The following is a 13,753-nucleotide window of genomic DNA, read 5'->3' on the forward strand; positions in this document are numbered from 1 at the left end:
AAACAAGCCACTGTGTTGTGCAGGCTCGACATAAGTAATGAACATCAACCTTGATGCTAAATGCCCTCTGGTACCTTGTCTTCCAACTTCACCTTTGGTTTGGGGGGTGGGGGGGTGAGAGGTGGACAGACCCTTTTCTGTAATTTCAGCTTCTGTTTATTACTCTGAAAGTAATAATGAAAGCGTGACAGATCTTTTGTCATCAGATTTTAATATTATACAACTTTCTAGGCTAAAAATACAATTCCTGGTAGCATATGGAGTATAGCAGAACAATCTATTATCCAGTTCTGAAACACATCTGCTATAAACCATCTACAGATGTACAGAAGTGTCAAGGACATCTAGGGAAACCGGTAAATTTTATGGTACAGTATTTTCTAAAGCTATTTTGAAGTCAAAAGTCTAATCAATTTATTTCCATGGCATATATTTAACTTTTAACTTATTTTCATAGGGATGAACATAATAATAGTTAGCATTGGAAAATGTGTTTTCTGTTCTCCTAGTTTCATACTCAGAAGACTGCTGTCACCTTTAGGAAACATGCAACTTGGCAGCGAGTGACTTCAGGTGGCAGAGGAACAGTGGGGTAGCAGATTGGCAAGTACTGCACTAGGACACTCAGTTCCTGCATTCTGGCACTTGACAACATTTCTACTGTTTGTGACTGTCAACAACATAAACTTGTCACGTCACCTAGTATAAATGAAGACACTTTTAGGTGGAGTGGCATCTAAAAAAACTGCCTTGCATCTATTCAAGCCTTCTTACTGACAATTATTGCCAAACTTCCTTATAAGTAATGTCTAAATAAATTGGCTCCTTGGGTAAAATAGTGATATATTTTCCAAACATAATGCAGAGGTTTCAGTTTTTTAAATGTATAAATCAAGACATGATAACTTGTCTTTTACCAAGACATACAACGCTTTGGAAAACCTGAAATTATCTTATTCGGCAGGACCCAAAGGGGTTTTGGATGCACATATTTATCACAAAATATCAATGTTCACATGTAAAACATTAACATAAAAGGAAAAGCATCTTAAAAAAAGATGTTACTTGGTAAATGTTGAGGGCCTTGGGTGTATAAAGCATTATCTGGTAATGCTCAAGGAGGTGGGGTGGGGGAGGTGGGAGAGGAGAGAGGGGAGGCCGCCTAGAATGTGCTGCCCGGGGTGGTGGTAGAGGTAGATACATTTGGGACTTTTAATAGATGCTTAGACAGACACACCAATCTGAGGAAAATGGAGGGATACGGACTGAGTAGGCATAAGCTTCGTTAGCCATTTGATTGTGGGCCAAAGAGCCTGTTCATGTGCAGTATTCTATTTGTGCTTGTATTCAAATCAGATGGATATTTTAACGAATTTATGACCAAGTTTTAATTTAAGGTGATACAGATTAATTCCTAGACTAGTAACTCCCTGAACAATCAACATTATAAATATATTAAAGATTTTACAATGATATATATTGCCTAATAGCAGTACAAGGAGGAAAAAAAACATTCTTGTTTCTGTTACAGAATATGCTAATGAATATTTCAGCTAGCATTATACACTTACTTAGCACTGGGATGGTTACGTGCAATTTTCAGAAGTTCAGCCTCGTTATCACAACTCATGATATTTATTCCCTTTCTGGCTGCATACTTAATCTGGGAGACCTGCTTGCATGGGTTTATGTAGATGATATTGTCAGGTGTTACGCCCAAGCTTTGCACAAGTGTTATTTCATTCTGTGTGAGAAAATACACAAGATCTGAGTAAAGCATCGCTACTCGTTTAATTTAAAGAACATTTCAGAACTATGAAATAAAAGTGAACGCAAACTCAAACTATAGCAACAGTCACCTTGTTTGCACAGGCAAAACCTGTTCCAAGAGCTGCCAGGACTTCAATTACAGATTGACTGCTGTTACACTTGACAGAGTAAAATGGTTTCACGTGCGTCATCACGTTCTGCCATCGTATGTTTTTCTTCATAACATTCCCAAGATCAGCAACAAAAAAGGCATTCCTTTCAGTTTGCTAAAATTGATTATAAAAATATTAGTTTCAAATGAACTCTGTGGTAATATGGTTTCAGTTATCTTTTTAGCAGCAACAGTTACAGAAAGTAAAATTCTCCAAACCTTGATTACTTTATATTTGGAGAAACTTGACCATAAACAAGATTATCACAACCAAATTTGATTGGCTTTTATAATCTACCTGAATCCTATCTGGCAATCCTCTTAAAATGAAGGTGTAAATGTCAAATTCTAGTAAAATCCTGTTTAACACTGGGACCATTCACAATTACCAACACTAATAAAGAATAAAGCGGGGAGGGTTATGTAAAGACTTCTAACTTGGATACCTTTTACTTGGTTAGCCAGTTATTTTTTTGTGTATAGTGTGTTTAAATCAGACATGGAGACCAGTTTGTCTGAATCCTATTGTTCCCAATTTTCAATCTTCCAAAAATGACCAAGAACTGCATCTCTATATTATCTTTCTTTCACAAGAGAAAGTGAAAACAAAAATAATAGAGAAATAACATTTGTTTAAAACTTCATCAATAAATGTCATGGGATACATAGTCAAATTAATTTCACAACAAAAAGTGGAATAATATATTCTTAGCTGAGCATGGAACAAAATATTTAGCATATTTACATTAAATGGAAACGTCTGGATTTTGAGTCAAAGACAGGCCACTTGAGTTATGGAAATTCTATCTTACACCATTTTACAACTACGACCCAAAGCTTTGAGACAGAGAATAAAATCTGCTCTTTTCAACTTGTGATATTTTGCTCATGCATATATGGCAGTATTTCACATTATGACAGTTTTCTAAGAAAATATTCTCCACTCCTGAGGGTATTTCTACCATTTTACATGCAAACAATTTCTCAGAAAAGCAGTTGTGGAACAAATTAGAATGCATCAAATAAATATGACATTTTGGTGTCTTACAAAATTTACAAATTTTAAGTTTTCACAAATGATGTACAAAAACTTCAACATAGAAACAACAAATGGATTTAAATAATTCTCTTAGCATGTATTTTTCCCTAATCAAACTACTATTTCTTTTTGGAAAGGAACTGCAAAGGGCAATTATATAGTAGTAAAGTCACAGATACTGTACCATATTATTGAGGGGAGAGAGGGGATCACATTCTTAGAGAACAATTGATACCACAATTTTCAGAACTGCTGATTTCTTTTCCCTTTGAATCCCATGTTATGTGGATATGAATTACTATAGAATGTTATTGTTTTAATATTAAGCCATTTTATTGGTGATGAGCAAGTGACCCAATTCTTTTATTCAACAGCCAAGTTCAACATTAAACACTAAACACGAGACAAGGACTGTCAAACAGAAATAACAAATTTTGCAAAAATTTTAGTTTTAGTCACTCAATGCTATGAAGCAAAAAGATTTGGATATAAATAATTAATTTTCATTTATTTATTGAGATATAGTATGGAATAGGTCCTTCTGGACTTTCGAGCCACGCCACCCAGCAATCCCCCAATTTAATCCTAGTCTAATCATGGGACAATTTACAGTGACAAATTAACCAACCAAATGGTTCGTCTTTGGACTGTGGGAGGAAACCAGAGCATCTGGAGAAAATCCACAAAGTCACGGGGAGAATATACAAATTCCTTACAGACAGAGGCGAGATTGAACTTGGGTCGCATATACTGTAAAGCATTGTGCTAACCACTACGCTACCGTGCCATGTCACCATGTTGATTGGGTCAAAGTAAACATATTATCAAAGTACACATATGTTACTATATCCTACCTTGAGATTCATTTTCTTGTAGGCATTTACAAGAAAGTAAAGAAATACAATAGAATTTATTAAAACTATATGCAAGTGAAGACTGACAAACAACCAATGTGCAAAAGAAGACACAAAGTACAATAAAAAATATTGAGAACATGAGTTATAGAGTCCTTGAAAGTGCATCTATAGGTTGCGGAATCAGTTTACTGTTGTGGTGAGTGAAGTTATCCACAATGGTCCAGAATAAGTCACACCTTCTCCAGTCCACGGACATGTGAACAGATATATTAGAGTACAGCGCTGCCACACATTTTATCTGCAAGACTCATGAATTAGGAAAGGATCTAGAAAATAGAGATATTTCAGGAAAGGGTATAGGGCTTACAGGAGAAAGCTGGTATAGGCATTTGGGGGAAGGGGTTAATAGGTTAAAGCATGGTGACTTAGTAGAAGTGATGTGAAGACCAATGGATTAAAGAGCTTTCCACGTCTACTATGGTTCCCCACAATACAGAGTATCAGGGAAAAATCCTCACTGATAAAGAGCTCAACAGCAATGCATTCAAATGTCTGAGCACAGGATGTGACAAAGTGACTTGACTGTAGCTGCCGATCCAACATCATATCCAAATCTTAATACCACATAGTACTGACTACAATTGACAAAACTTGTTTCATATTTTGTATTTTTCTCCCCCAGCATGAATTCTGTAAGAACAAATTGCACAAAAATACTTAGAATAAACCAAACAAAAGTTGAATTCATAATCATCTATTCCTCTCTAATCTACACCACCATAACCCTTTTTATAACACTGTGTTCACACTCTTTGCTGGAGTGACAGAACAATTTCTAAAACCTTATTGTCCCAGATTCAAATATTCATCCAACTTCCCCAGCCAATAAATCTGAGAAAGCATTCCATGTTCTACAGCTTTCCTCCATTTTCTTTCCTCAGTGATTACCTTAACATTAACAACCCTTTTTTTTTCATATATTTTCTGGCTTTTATTCTGTTATGTGTTTATTTTAATTGAGTTATCTTTTTTTATTCTTTTACTGTTTTATAATCAGCTGATCTTTTTTATATTTACACTTTTTTTTAGGGAGCGTATACCGGAAGTCATGGGGGTAGTTTTAGTGCTTGCTTCTTTCGGGCTGGTCTGCGTTAGACTTAGCTTTCGGGACATGGGGTGGGGGGTGGTGGGAGGGGCTTCACTTTTTAGTTTCTTTCTTCTTGGGCTATATACATTATTGAAGTATGGGTTGCGTTCTTCTTCCCGGTATCTCTTGTATGTTCTGTTCCCTCTCCGGGTTCGTGGGTCGAGCCTATCATCAATCCTCCTTGTTGTGGGTTGACTTTAGGGTTTATGGAGTCTATTATTAATTTTGTCTCCTGGAATACTAATGGTCTTAATCATCCTATTTAAAGGAAAAAAGTTTTTAAAGTGTTCCGGAGACTTAAAGCACAAATTTTATTCTTACAAGAGACCCATGTGCGGAGGGGGGACAGACTACGTTTTTTTAAATTCTGGAAGGAACAACAGTTTCATTCGAACTCCAATGCTAAGATTTGAGGCGTCTCTATTTTTATAGACTCCTCAATTACTTTTATACAGCATGATATTATTTCTGATCCGAATGGTAGATTTCTATTGGTTAGTGGTTTACTATTTAATAAAAAAGTAGTTTTGGTTAATGTTTATGCTCCTAATATGGATTGTCCGGAATTTTATAAATCATAATCTAATCAGTTTCCGAATTTGAATGAGTTTTCATTGATCTGGGGCGGAGATCTTAATAGCTGTTTGTCTCCAGCTTTGGACCGTTCGGCTCCTTTACAGACCTTACCTAATAAATCTGCAACTTTGATTAATTCATTTCTTTCTGATTCTGGGTCGACGGACATTTGGTGCTTTTTGCATCCTCAGGAAAAAGATTTTTCTTTTTTTTCACATGTTCATCATTCCTATTCAAGAATTGATTATTTCTTTATTGATTCTCGTCTTATTCCCTCAGTGATTAAATGTGATTATGATTCTATAACCATTTCGGATCATGCTCCACTTAAGCTTTCTATTAAAATTCTGGCCAATATACAAAATAATAGACAATGGCGTTTTAATTCGCTGTTGCTTCAGGACTCGGACTTTGTTAACTTTATGAATGAACAGATTGATCTTTTTTTTACAATTAACCATACAGAGGATATTTCTGTTAACACTCTTTGGGATACTTTTAAAGCTTATATTCGTGGTCAGATTATCTCGTATTCTGCTGCTTTGAGGAAGAAGCAGAAGCAGGAGGAGTTGGTAATTGTGGACAAGATTAAGGAAATTGATAAGAAATATGTTATAGCTCCTTCTGAGGAGTTATATAAACAAAGAACTGAACTTCAAATGGAACACAGTTTATTACTCTTGTCCTCGATTGTAAACCAATTAAAGAAAACAAGAAGTGAATTTTATGTACATAGTGACAAAATTGGTAAACTGTTGGCTAATCAATTGAAGTCTAATTATGCTAAATCTCAAATTAATCAGATTTATAACCAAAATGATCGACTAATACTTGATCATGTGGGGATTAATCAAACCTTCTGTGATTTTTACTCTTCCTTATATCAATCAGAGTCTCCTCGAGATTCTAAATATATGAATGATTTTTTAGATAATTTAGACTTCCCTGAGATTTCACAGGATATGGCTTCTATGTTCGATACTCCTATTACCATGGATGAGATTAAGAATGTTATTTTCTCTATGAATTTGGGGAAAGCTCCTGGCCCTGATGGGTTTACCGTAGAATTTTATAAATGTTTTGCTCCTTCATTAATCCCTTGGCTCTGTAGGGTTTTTGAGGCTTCATCGAAACTTGGTAAACTTCCTGACTCTTTTAATAGAGCGTCAATCTCTTTAATATTAAAGAAGGATAAAGATCCTGCTCAATGTGCATCTTATAGACCAATATCTTTATTAAATGTTGATTCTAAAGTTTTTTCTAAGTTATTAGCAAATAGATTAGAAAAAGTACTTCCCTCTATTATTTCGGAAGACCAAACGGGTTTTATTAAAGGTCGTTACTCTTTTTATAATATTCGTACACTGTTAAATATCGTTTATACTCCCTCACAAAATGTTCCTGAGTGTGTTATCTCTTTAGATGCCGAGAAAGCTTTTGATAGAGTAGAATGGCCTTATTTATTTAAGGTGCTTGAAAGGTTTAATTTCAGCTTGAAATTTATATCCTGGATTAAACTCTTATATTATTCTCCTGTGGCCTCGGTCCGTACTAACTCTTTAAGTTCACCTTTTTTCCCTCTTTTTCGAGGTACTCGACAAGGCTGTCCTCTTAGTCCCTTATTATTTGATATTGCATTAGAACCTCTTGCAATTGCCATTCGAGAATCTCCAAATATTACTGGGATAACTCGGGGCTTAAAGTCCCATAAATTATCACTCTATGCTGATGATTTACTTTTATATATTTCTAATCCTCAAAAATCCATCCCGGCTGTTTTAGAGTTATTGGCACAATTTGGTCTTCTTTCAGGTTATAAATTAAATCTTAGTAAGAGTGAACTCTTTCCGATTAATAAACAACTTCCCTTATATTATAAATTTCCATTTAAATTGATTAATAATTATTTTTCATATCTTGGGATTAAAATTACTTGTAAATACAAAGATTTATTTAAGACTAACTTTTTACCATTAATAGACCATATTACTCAACTTTCATCTAAATGGCTTCCTTTATATATAACTTTGATTGGTCGTATTAACGCAGTTGTTTTTTTTGCCAAAATTTTTACATATATTTCAGGCATTACCAATCTTTGTTCCAAAATCTTTTTTTGACAAAGTTGACTCTAAAATTTCTTCATTTATTTGGCAGAATAAAAACCCGAGACTGGGTAAAATACATTTACAGAAAGCTAAGAGAGATGGAGGCTTAGCATTACCTAACTTTAGATTTTATTATTGGGCAATTAATATTCGACATATGAAATTCTGGTTACTGGACCAGGATATACTATCCATTCCTAAATGGGTAGTATTGGAATTACAATCTGTTCAGGGTTTTACACTTGGCTCTATTTTAGGTTCCTCTCTTCCTTTTGATTGGAAACGCCTTAAACAGGTGTCTAACCCGATAGTTAAATATACCTTGCGTATTTGGTTTCAATTCAGAAAATTTTTTGATCTTAATCAATTTGGGTTAGCGATTCCTATTTTAGGTAACATATTTTTTCCTCCCTCTTTTACGGATCGTGCTTTTCAAATTTGGAAGACTAAGGGTATTTCACGGTTTTTGGATTTATTTTTAGATGGTTCCCTTATGTCTTTTGAACAATTATCTAATAAATATAACTTATCAAGAATACATTTTTTTAGATATTTACAAGTTAGAAATTTTCTAAGTACTATACTTTCTTCCTTTCCAATGCTTCCTCCTACATACATTTTTGATACTATAATCAACCTTAATCCATGTCAGAAAGGTGCATCGGCTATGATTTATAATATTATTATGAAACTTAGGAAAGCTCCATTTGATAAGATTAGGGCAGATTGGGAACAGGAATTGGGGTTTACCATTTCTGTGGATGACTGGGGGCAGATTTTACAATTAGTCAATACTTCCTCTATTTGTGCTAAACATTCCCTAATTCAATTTAAAGTTGTTCATAGAGCACATATGTCCAAAGATAAGTTAGCGCGCTTTTATTCTCATATTAATCCTTTTTGTGATAGATGTCCGGGGCAGATAACCTCTTTAACTCATATGTTTTGGTCTTGCCCTACTTTGGAAACTTTTTGGAGAGACATTTTTAATATTATCTCCAAGGTATTGAATATAGATATCTCTCCTCACCCTATTACTGCTATCTTTGGACTACCTAAAATTTCCAGTAATCTCTCCCCTTCAGCCCGTAGAATGATTGCATTTCTTACTTTAATGGCGAAAAGATGTATCTTACAACATTGGAAAGAGCTTAATGCTCCAACTACCTTTTTTTGGTTTTCTCAGACGATATTATGCTTGAATTTGGAGAAAATTAGAAGCAATCTTTATGACTCCTCATTTAAATTTGAACAGACTTGGAGATCTTTTATTCAATATTTTCATTTAATGTAATATATACCCTTCTTGTTTTTTTCACTGTTTTTAATGGAGGTCGGGATTGAGGACGTGATTTTAAGCTTAACTCTGTTTGGTTTCAAGTTAGCCCATTGCTTTGCGTTGCTTTTAGTTAGTTGCACGGTGGGTTTTTTTTGGGGGTTTTTTTCTTTTTCTCCATTGATATATATATATATATATATATAAAATTAGTATACTATTATGTTACCTTGGTATGTTATGTTTAAATTACATTGTTTGTAGTATTTTTTTTGTATTAATATCTTCTGTAATTTTATTATATTCTAACAATGTATTAGTGTCTATATGGCTTACCTTTTTGTATACTTATTTAATAAAAAGATTTAAAAAGAAAGAACATTAACAACCCTTTTGAATCCTGAAATAGAAGTCTTGCTAATTCACCTTACTTAATCCACAAAGATTATTCTTTAAAAATAAAATCTTTTACACATTTCCCTTGACTTCCACAACTCTGTATAATCACAAGTCTCTCCTCATAGCTATAGTTCCTCTGATATGAATCAAACATTACTTGCAAAATCTCTGAACTGGTCCTTGCTTAGGCAGGAATTAATTCCAGCCACGACCAACCTCACAAAGCACTTCCTCATAGTAGATATGACTGCTACAGGCGATACTCATTAAGGTAGCTTGCTGTATCCTTCTTGGGCACTGGTATGTTTGACGCTCTTTTGAAGCAGTTTGGAACCTTCAACTGCAGCACTGAGAGATTGAAGACCTCTGTGAACACTATTGTAAGCTTTCCTTGAATCCTAAAATATCTTTGTTCAATCAAAACTAGCACAAGTCAGAATATGTCAAGTTTAAATAAAAATACAGTTAAGGACAGAAGCTAAGATTAACAAATAGCAAAAAATTATATAACCACATCTGGTGACCAATTTAATCCACCCCTCTAATCCTTCGGGGTATTTGTAGAGGCTTTAAGTCACAGTCCCCCTTACTCTTCCCTGTCATCTATGTTATTTGTAGCCTTAGCTCTCAGGACTCCAACAAAATTAACATTTATCTGCAGGCTCTGATGTTCTTATGGTGACTGCAACATTTAAACAGTTAGCTCTGAACTCATGAGACTCACTCCAGGTCAAGCAACCCAAATATTCTAGCAAGGTTTCATTCATACTTATGTTTAAGTTACATTTAGAGCTTCTTTACGGTGCACAGTACATGGTTAAAACCACACAACTATTAATTTTATACCTAATTAAAGCCGCCAAATTAACCCAGAATAAAGTGGAGCACATTACTCATGTTGTGTGTAATCCTTCCACCCAATTCACCAGCGTCTCCCATGCAAAACTATAGATAATATTAAGTCTGGCGATACTTTTCCAAAAATCTTCTGGGGTAGTCCATCTGGAATTGAGATGAAGTGACTTTTAAATTCAAAGTAGGACACCATATACAACCCAGAGATTCATTTTGTTGCGAGCATAGTCAGTAAATCCAACAACCATAATATAGTACCATGAAAAAGTATTTAGACCCCACAACTATTTTCACATTTTACTGTCTCAGTTTCTAAATCTAAAATATATTGTAGTGGGATTTTTGAGCTAATCTACAAAGCATTGTGCATCGTGTCAAATCAAAAGAAAAATTCCAAAACCCGTCAACAATTATTGAGGCTGAAAAACTACTCAATACTGTATATTACCTTACCAACTTGCCCAATTTGTTAATGTATTAAATTGGAAAGTCACTTGCTTTCAATGAATTCATAACAATAAATAAACCCTCTCTGTAAGGACCAACAGTATGGTAGATTTTCAACAGCCAAACCAAAATGAAGACAAAAGAGCACTCAAGGCAAGTCAGGGAAATGATAACAGAGAAGCACAAATCTGGGGAAGGACATAAGATCATCTTAAAGACACTGAACATACCTCAGAGTTCAGTGCAGGGTCCATTGTGAAAAAAGTGGAAAAGATATGAAACCACCACAGTGCCTAGGTCAGACCGCCCTTCTAAACTTGGTCGTTGGAGAAGAATGGTACTTGCAAGAAAAGTCACTGTGATGCCAACAGTCACACTTAATGAGCTGTAGAAGTTAATGGCTGCAACTGGAGATGAAGTTCATGGCTCCACAATCTCCAGCTTAAAAGAAAACACATCCCTGCTTGTCAAAACTTTGCAAAGCATCAATTAGAAGATACCATAAAGAAGTGGAAGAAGGTCTTATGGTCGGATAAGATGAAAGTGGCTCAACACTAAGCGGTACGTGTGGCGTAAATCTAATACTGCACATCAGTCAGGTAACACCATCCTTACGGTAAAGTACGGTGGAGGTACCATCATGCTGTGACAATGCTTTTCAGCAGCAGTGACTGGAAATCTGGTCAGGATTGATGAGAAGATAAATGCTGTTAAATACAGAGAGATCCTGGATAAAAACCTGCTAGCCCCTGCCAGAAAGTTTAAACTGGAGGAACTTCGTCGTTTTGCAGGACAACTACCCAAAGCACACCATCAGATCAACCGTGGAGTGGCTTCAAATGAAAAAACTGTTGTCTTTGAGTGGCCTTGTCAGAGTCCTGACCTTAACCTGATCAAATGTCTCTGGCAAGATCTCAAGATTCCTGACCGCTGCTACTCCACAACCAGCACAGTTTGAGCAATTTTGCACTGAGAACTGGGCAAATTTTGCTCCAATATGTTGTACAAAGCTAACAGAGACTTATCCAAAAAGACTACTGGCTGTAATAGTTGTGAGAGGTAGCTCTACTAAATATGAGCAAAGGGGGATGAATACTTCTGAACTGCTGACATTTCAGTTTTTGAATTTGTATTTTTGGGCTCTACTGTGAAAAAAGGGAGCATGTGATTCACATATTAAAAATTCTCAGTTAAATTGATCTGAAACCCTGGTTGCAATACTCATTTATGTTGAATACTTTTACAAGGCACTGCAGAATCAATGAAAGATTGCACCCAACAGGGCAGACAACCAAAGTGCAAAATACAAAACAAAAAAAAGGTAATAATAAATAAACAAGCATTAAATATCGAAAACATGAGATGAAGAATCCTTAAAAGTGCGTCCCTAAGTTATGGGAACAGTTCAATAATGGGACAAGTGCAGTTGAGTGAAGTTATCCCCTCCGATTCAAGAACCTGAGGCTCCTGTATCTTTTTCCTGATTGCATAAGTGAGAAGAGAGCGTGACCTGAGTGTCCGAATGCATGTAGTGACTTGGAAATTCTCTAGCCTGGAGGGTCATGGAAGCCAAGTAATTTAGTTCACCTGAAACAAGATTTCTGAGTATTAGAGGAATCAAAGGGAAGTGGATAGTGCAGGTAGAAATCAGGCCAGATTTGGCACAACAAGCTTTAAGGTCCAGATCACCTACTCCTATGTATTAGTTGGAGAAAATAAGACAAATAGTGGATGTGTTTTGCCAAAGTTCAGTGAAGTAGATGTGTAATACCGACACTCACTGTTATCAGGAATGGTCCATTTAAAAGTTTGCTTTATTTTAGAAGTGATTTATTTTTAAGCTCTTTTGAGGAATGAATGTTGCACATATTCACAGCCATCCCACCTCTCCCGGAAGTTCCGGAGGTCTCCCGCATATTGATAGTGGCTCTCTGACACCTGGAAATTATATACAATGTCCCAGAAATCGATTTTTTTGAGCGGGAGAGGGAGAGTGAACATCCTGATTGGTCTCTCTTCGTGCTAAGAGTGGTCCCCAACCACCGGGCCGTGAGGAAATGATATGATTTGGTGATATGAAACGATATGAGTCAGCTGCACCTTTCCTCATTCCGTCACGCACTGTTGAATTTGAACGCACGCAAGGTCATTACGCACGCGTCATCCATGTCAGCGTGGGAAGATCAACTCTTTGAGCTTGCAAATGATGGCGGGCTGAAAAGCATGTTTGACATAACATCTCTGCCGGCATTCTGGATCAAAGTCAAGGATAAATATCCTGAGATAGCCACGGAAGCACTGAAAACGTTGCTTCCATTTCCAACATATCTCTGTGAAATGGAGTTTTCTGCAATGAATGCAACGAAAACTAAATTGCGGAATAGACTGGACATAAGGCACCCCCTTCGAGTATCGCTGTCTCCCATCACGCCTCAATGGCACCGTCTTGTTGAAGGAAAACAAGCCCAGGGCTCCCACTGATTCAGCGATATTGGTGTGTTGCAATGATTTTATATGTTCATACGAGGAAAATATGCGCTGTGTGTTTAATATCCAAATGTTACTAAAATGTTATGATGCTGTTGACTTATAATTGACTTATCACTATATTCATGCGAGGAAAATATGCACTGTGTGTTTAATATTAAATTCGTTAGATAAACTCTTTTAGAAACGAAATTGAGTGTATTAGCTACTTATAACTGACTTATAGTTGACTTATCACCTATATTCCGGTTGTGATTAACACCCCCGCCCCCGGTCAGCAAGAATATTGTCAATATTAAACCAGTCCGCGGTACAAAAAAGGTTGGAGACCCCTGCTAAGTAGACCTATCAGTTTTCTCTGTGGGCGGGCTTTACAGTCGACCTCAAAAATAATGACAATGTTGCTCGCTGCACTGTTTGCAACAGTGACTTTTCTATTGCCCATGGTGGGTTAGATTGTAAAAGACAGGTTGAGGTGAGTTTAACAGGTGTCATTGATTCATTAGCGTAGCTAATGTTATTTAAACTAACTGGCTGGCTGCTATGGCTGCTAAGGAGCTATGCTATTGATGTGCTATGTAATGAGGCCAAACTCCCAGTAGACTTGCTTAAAATTGTAATAAACATGAAAATATAAGTAC

The 13,753-nt window shown here is 35.9% G+C and overlaps 1 protein-coding gene across 3 annotated transcripts in view; it reads right to left on the minus strand.

Annotated features, from left to right (window-relative positions):
• Nucleotides 1-13,753, minus strand: part of LOC134350380 (antizyme inhibitor 1-like) — a 57,548-nt gene that overhangs the window by 14,998 nt on the left and 28,797 nt on the right. For 2 of the 3 annotated variants that reach the window (XM_063055499.1, XM_063055509.1), the window contains 2 exons: nucleotides 1,860-2,036; nucleotides 1,572-1,744 (listed from right to left, as the gene is read on the minus strand). In XM_063055499.1, the coding sequence (XP_062911569.1) occupies nucleotides 1,572-1,744; nucleotides 1,860-2,036 (350 nt within the window). The remainder of the gene's footprint in view (nucleotides 1-1,571; nucleotides 1,745-1,859; nucleotides 2,037-13,753) is intronic. The other variant, XM_063055519.1, reaches the window with a different exon arrangement.

Source organism: Mobula hypostoma, chromosome 1 (assembly GCF_963921235.1).
Source record: "Mobula hypostoma chromosome 1, sMobHyp1.1, whole genome shotgun sequence".
Lineage (NCBI taxonomy): Eukaryota > Metazoa > Chordata > Chondrichthyes > Myliobatiformes > Myliobatidae > Mobula > Mobula hypostoma.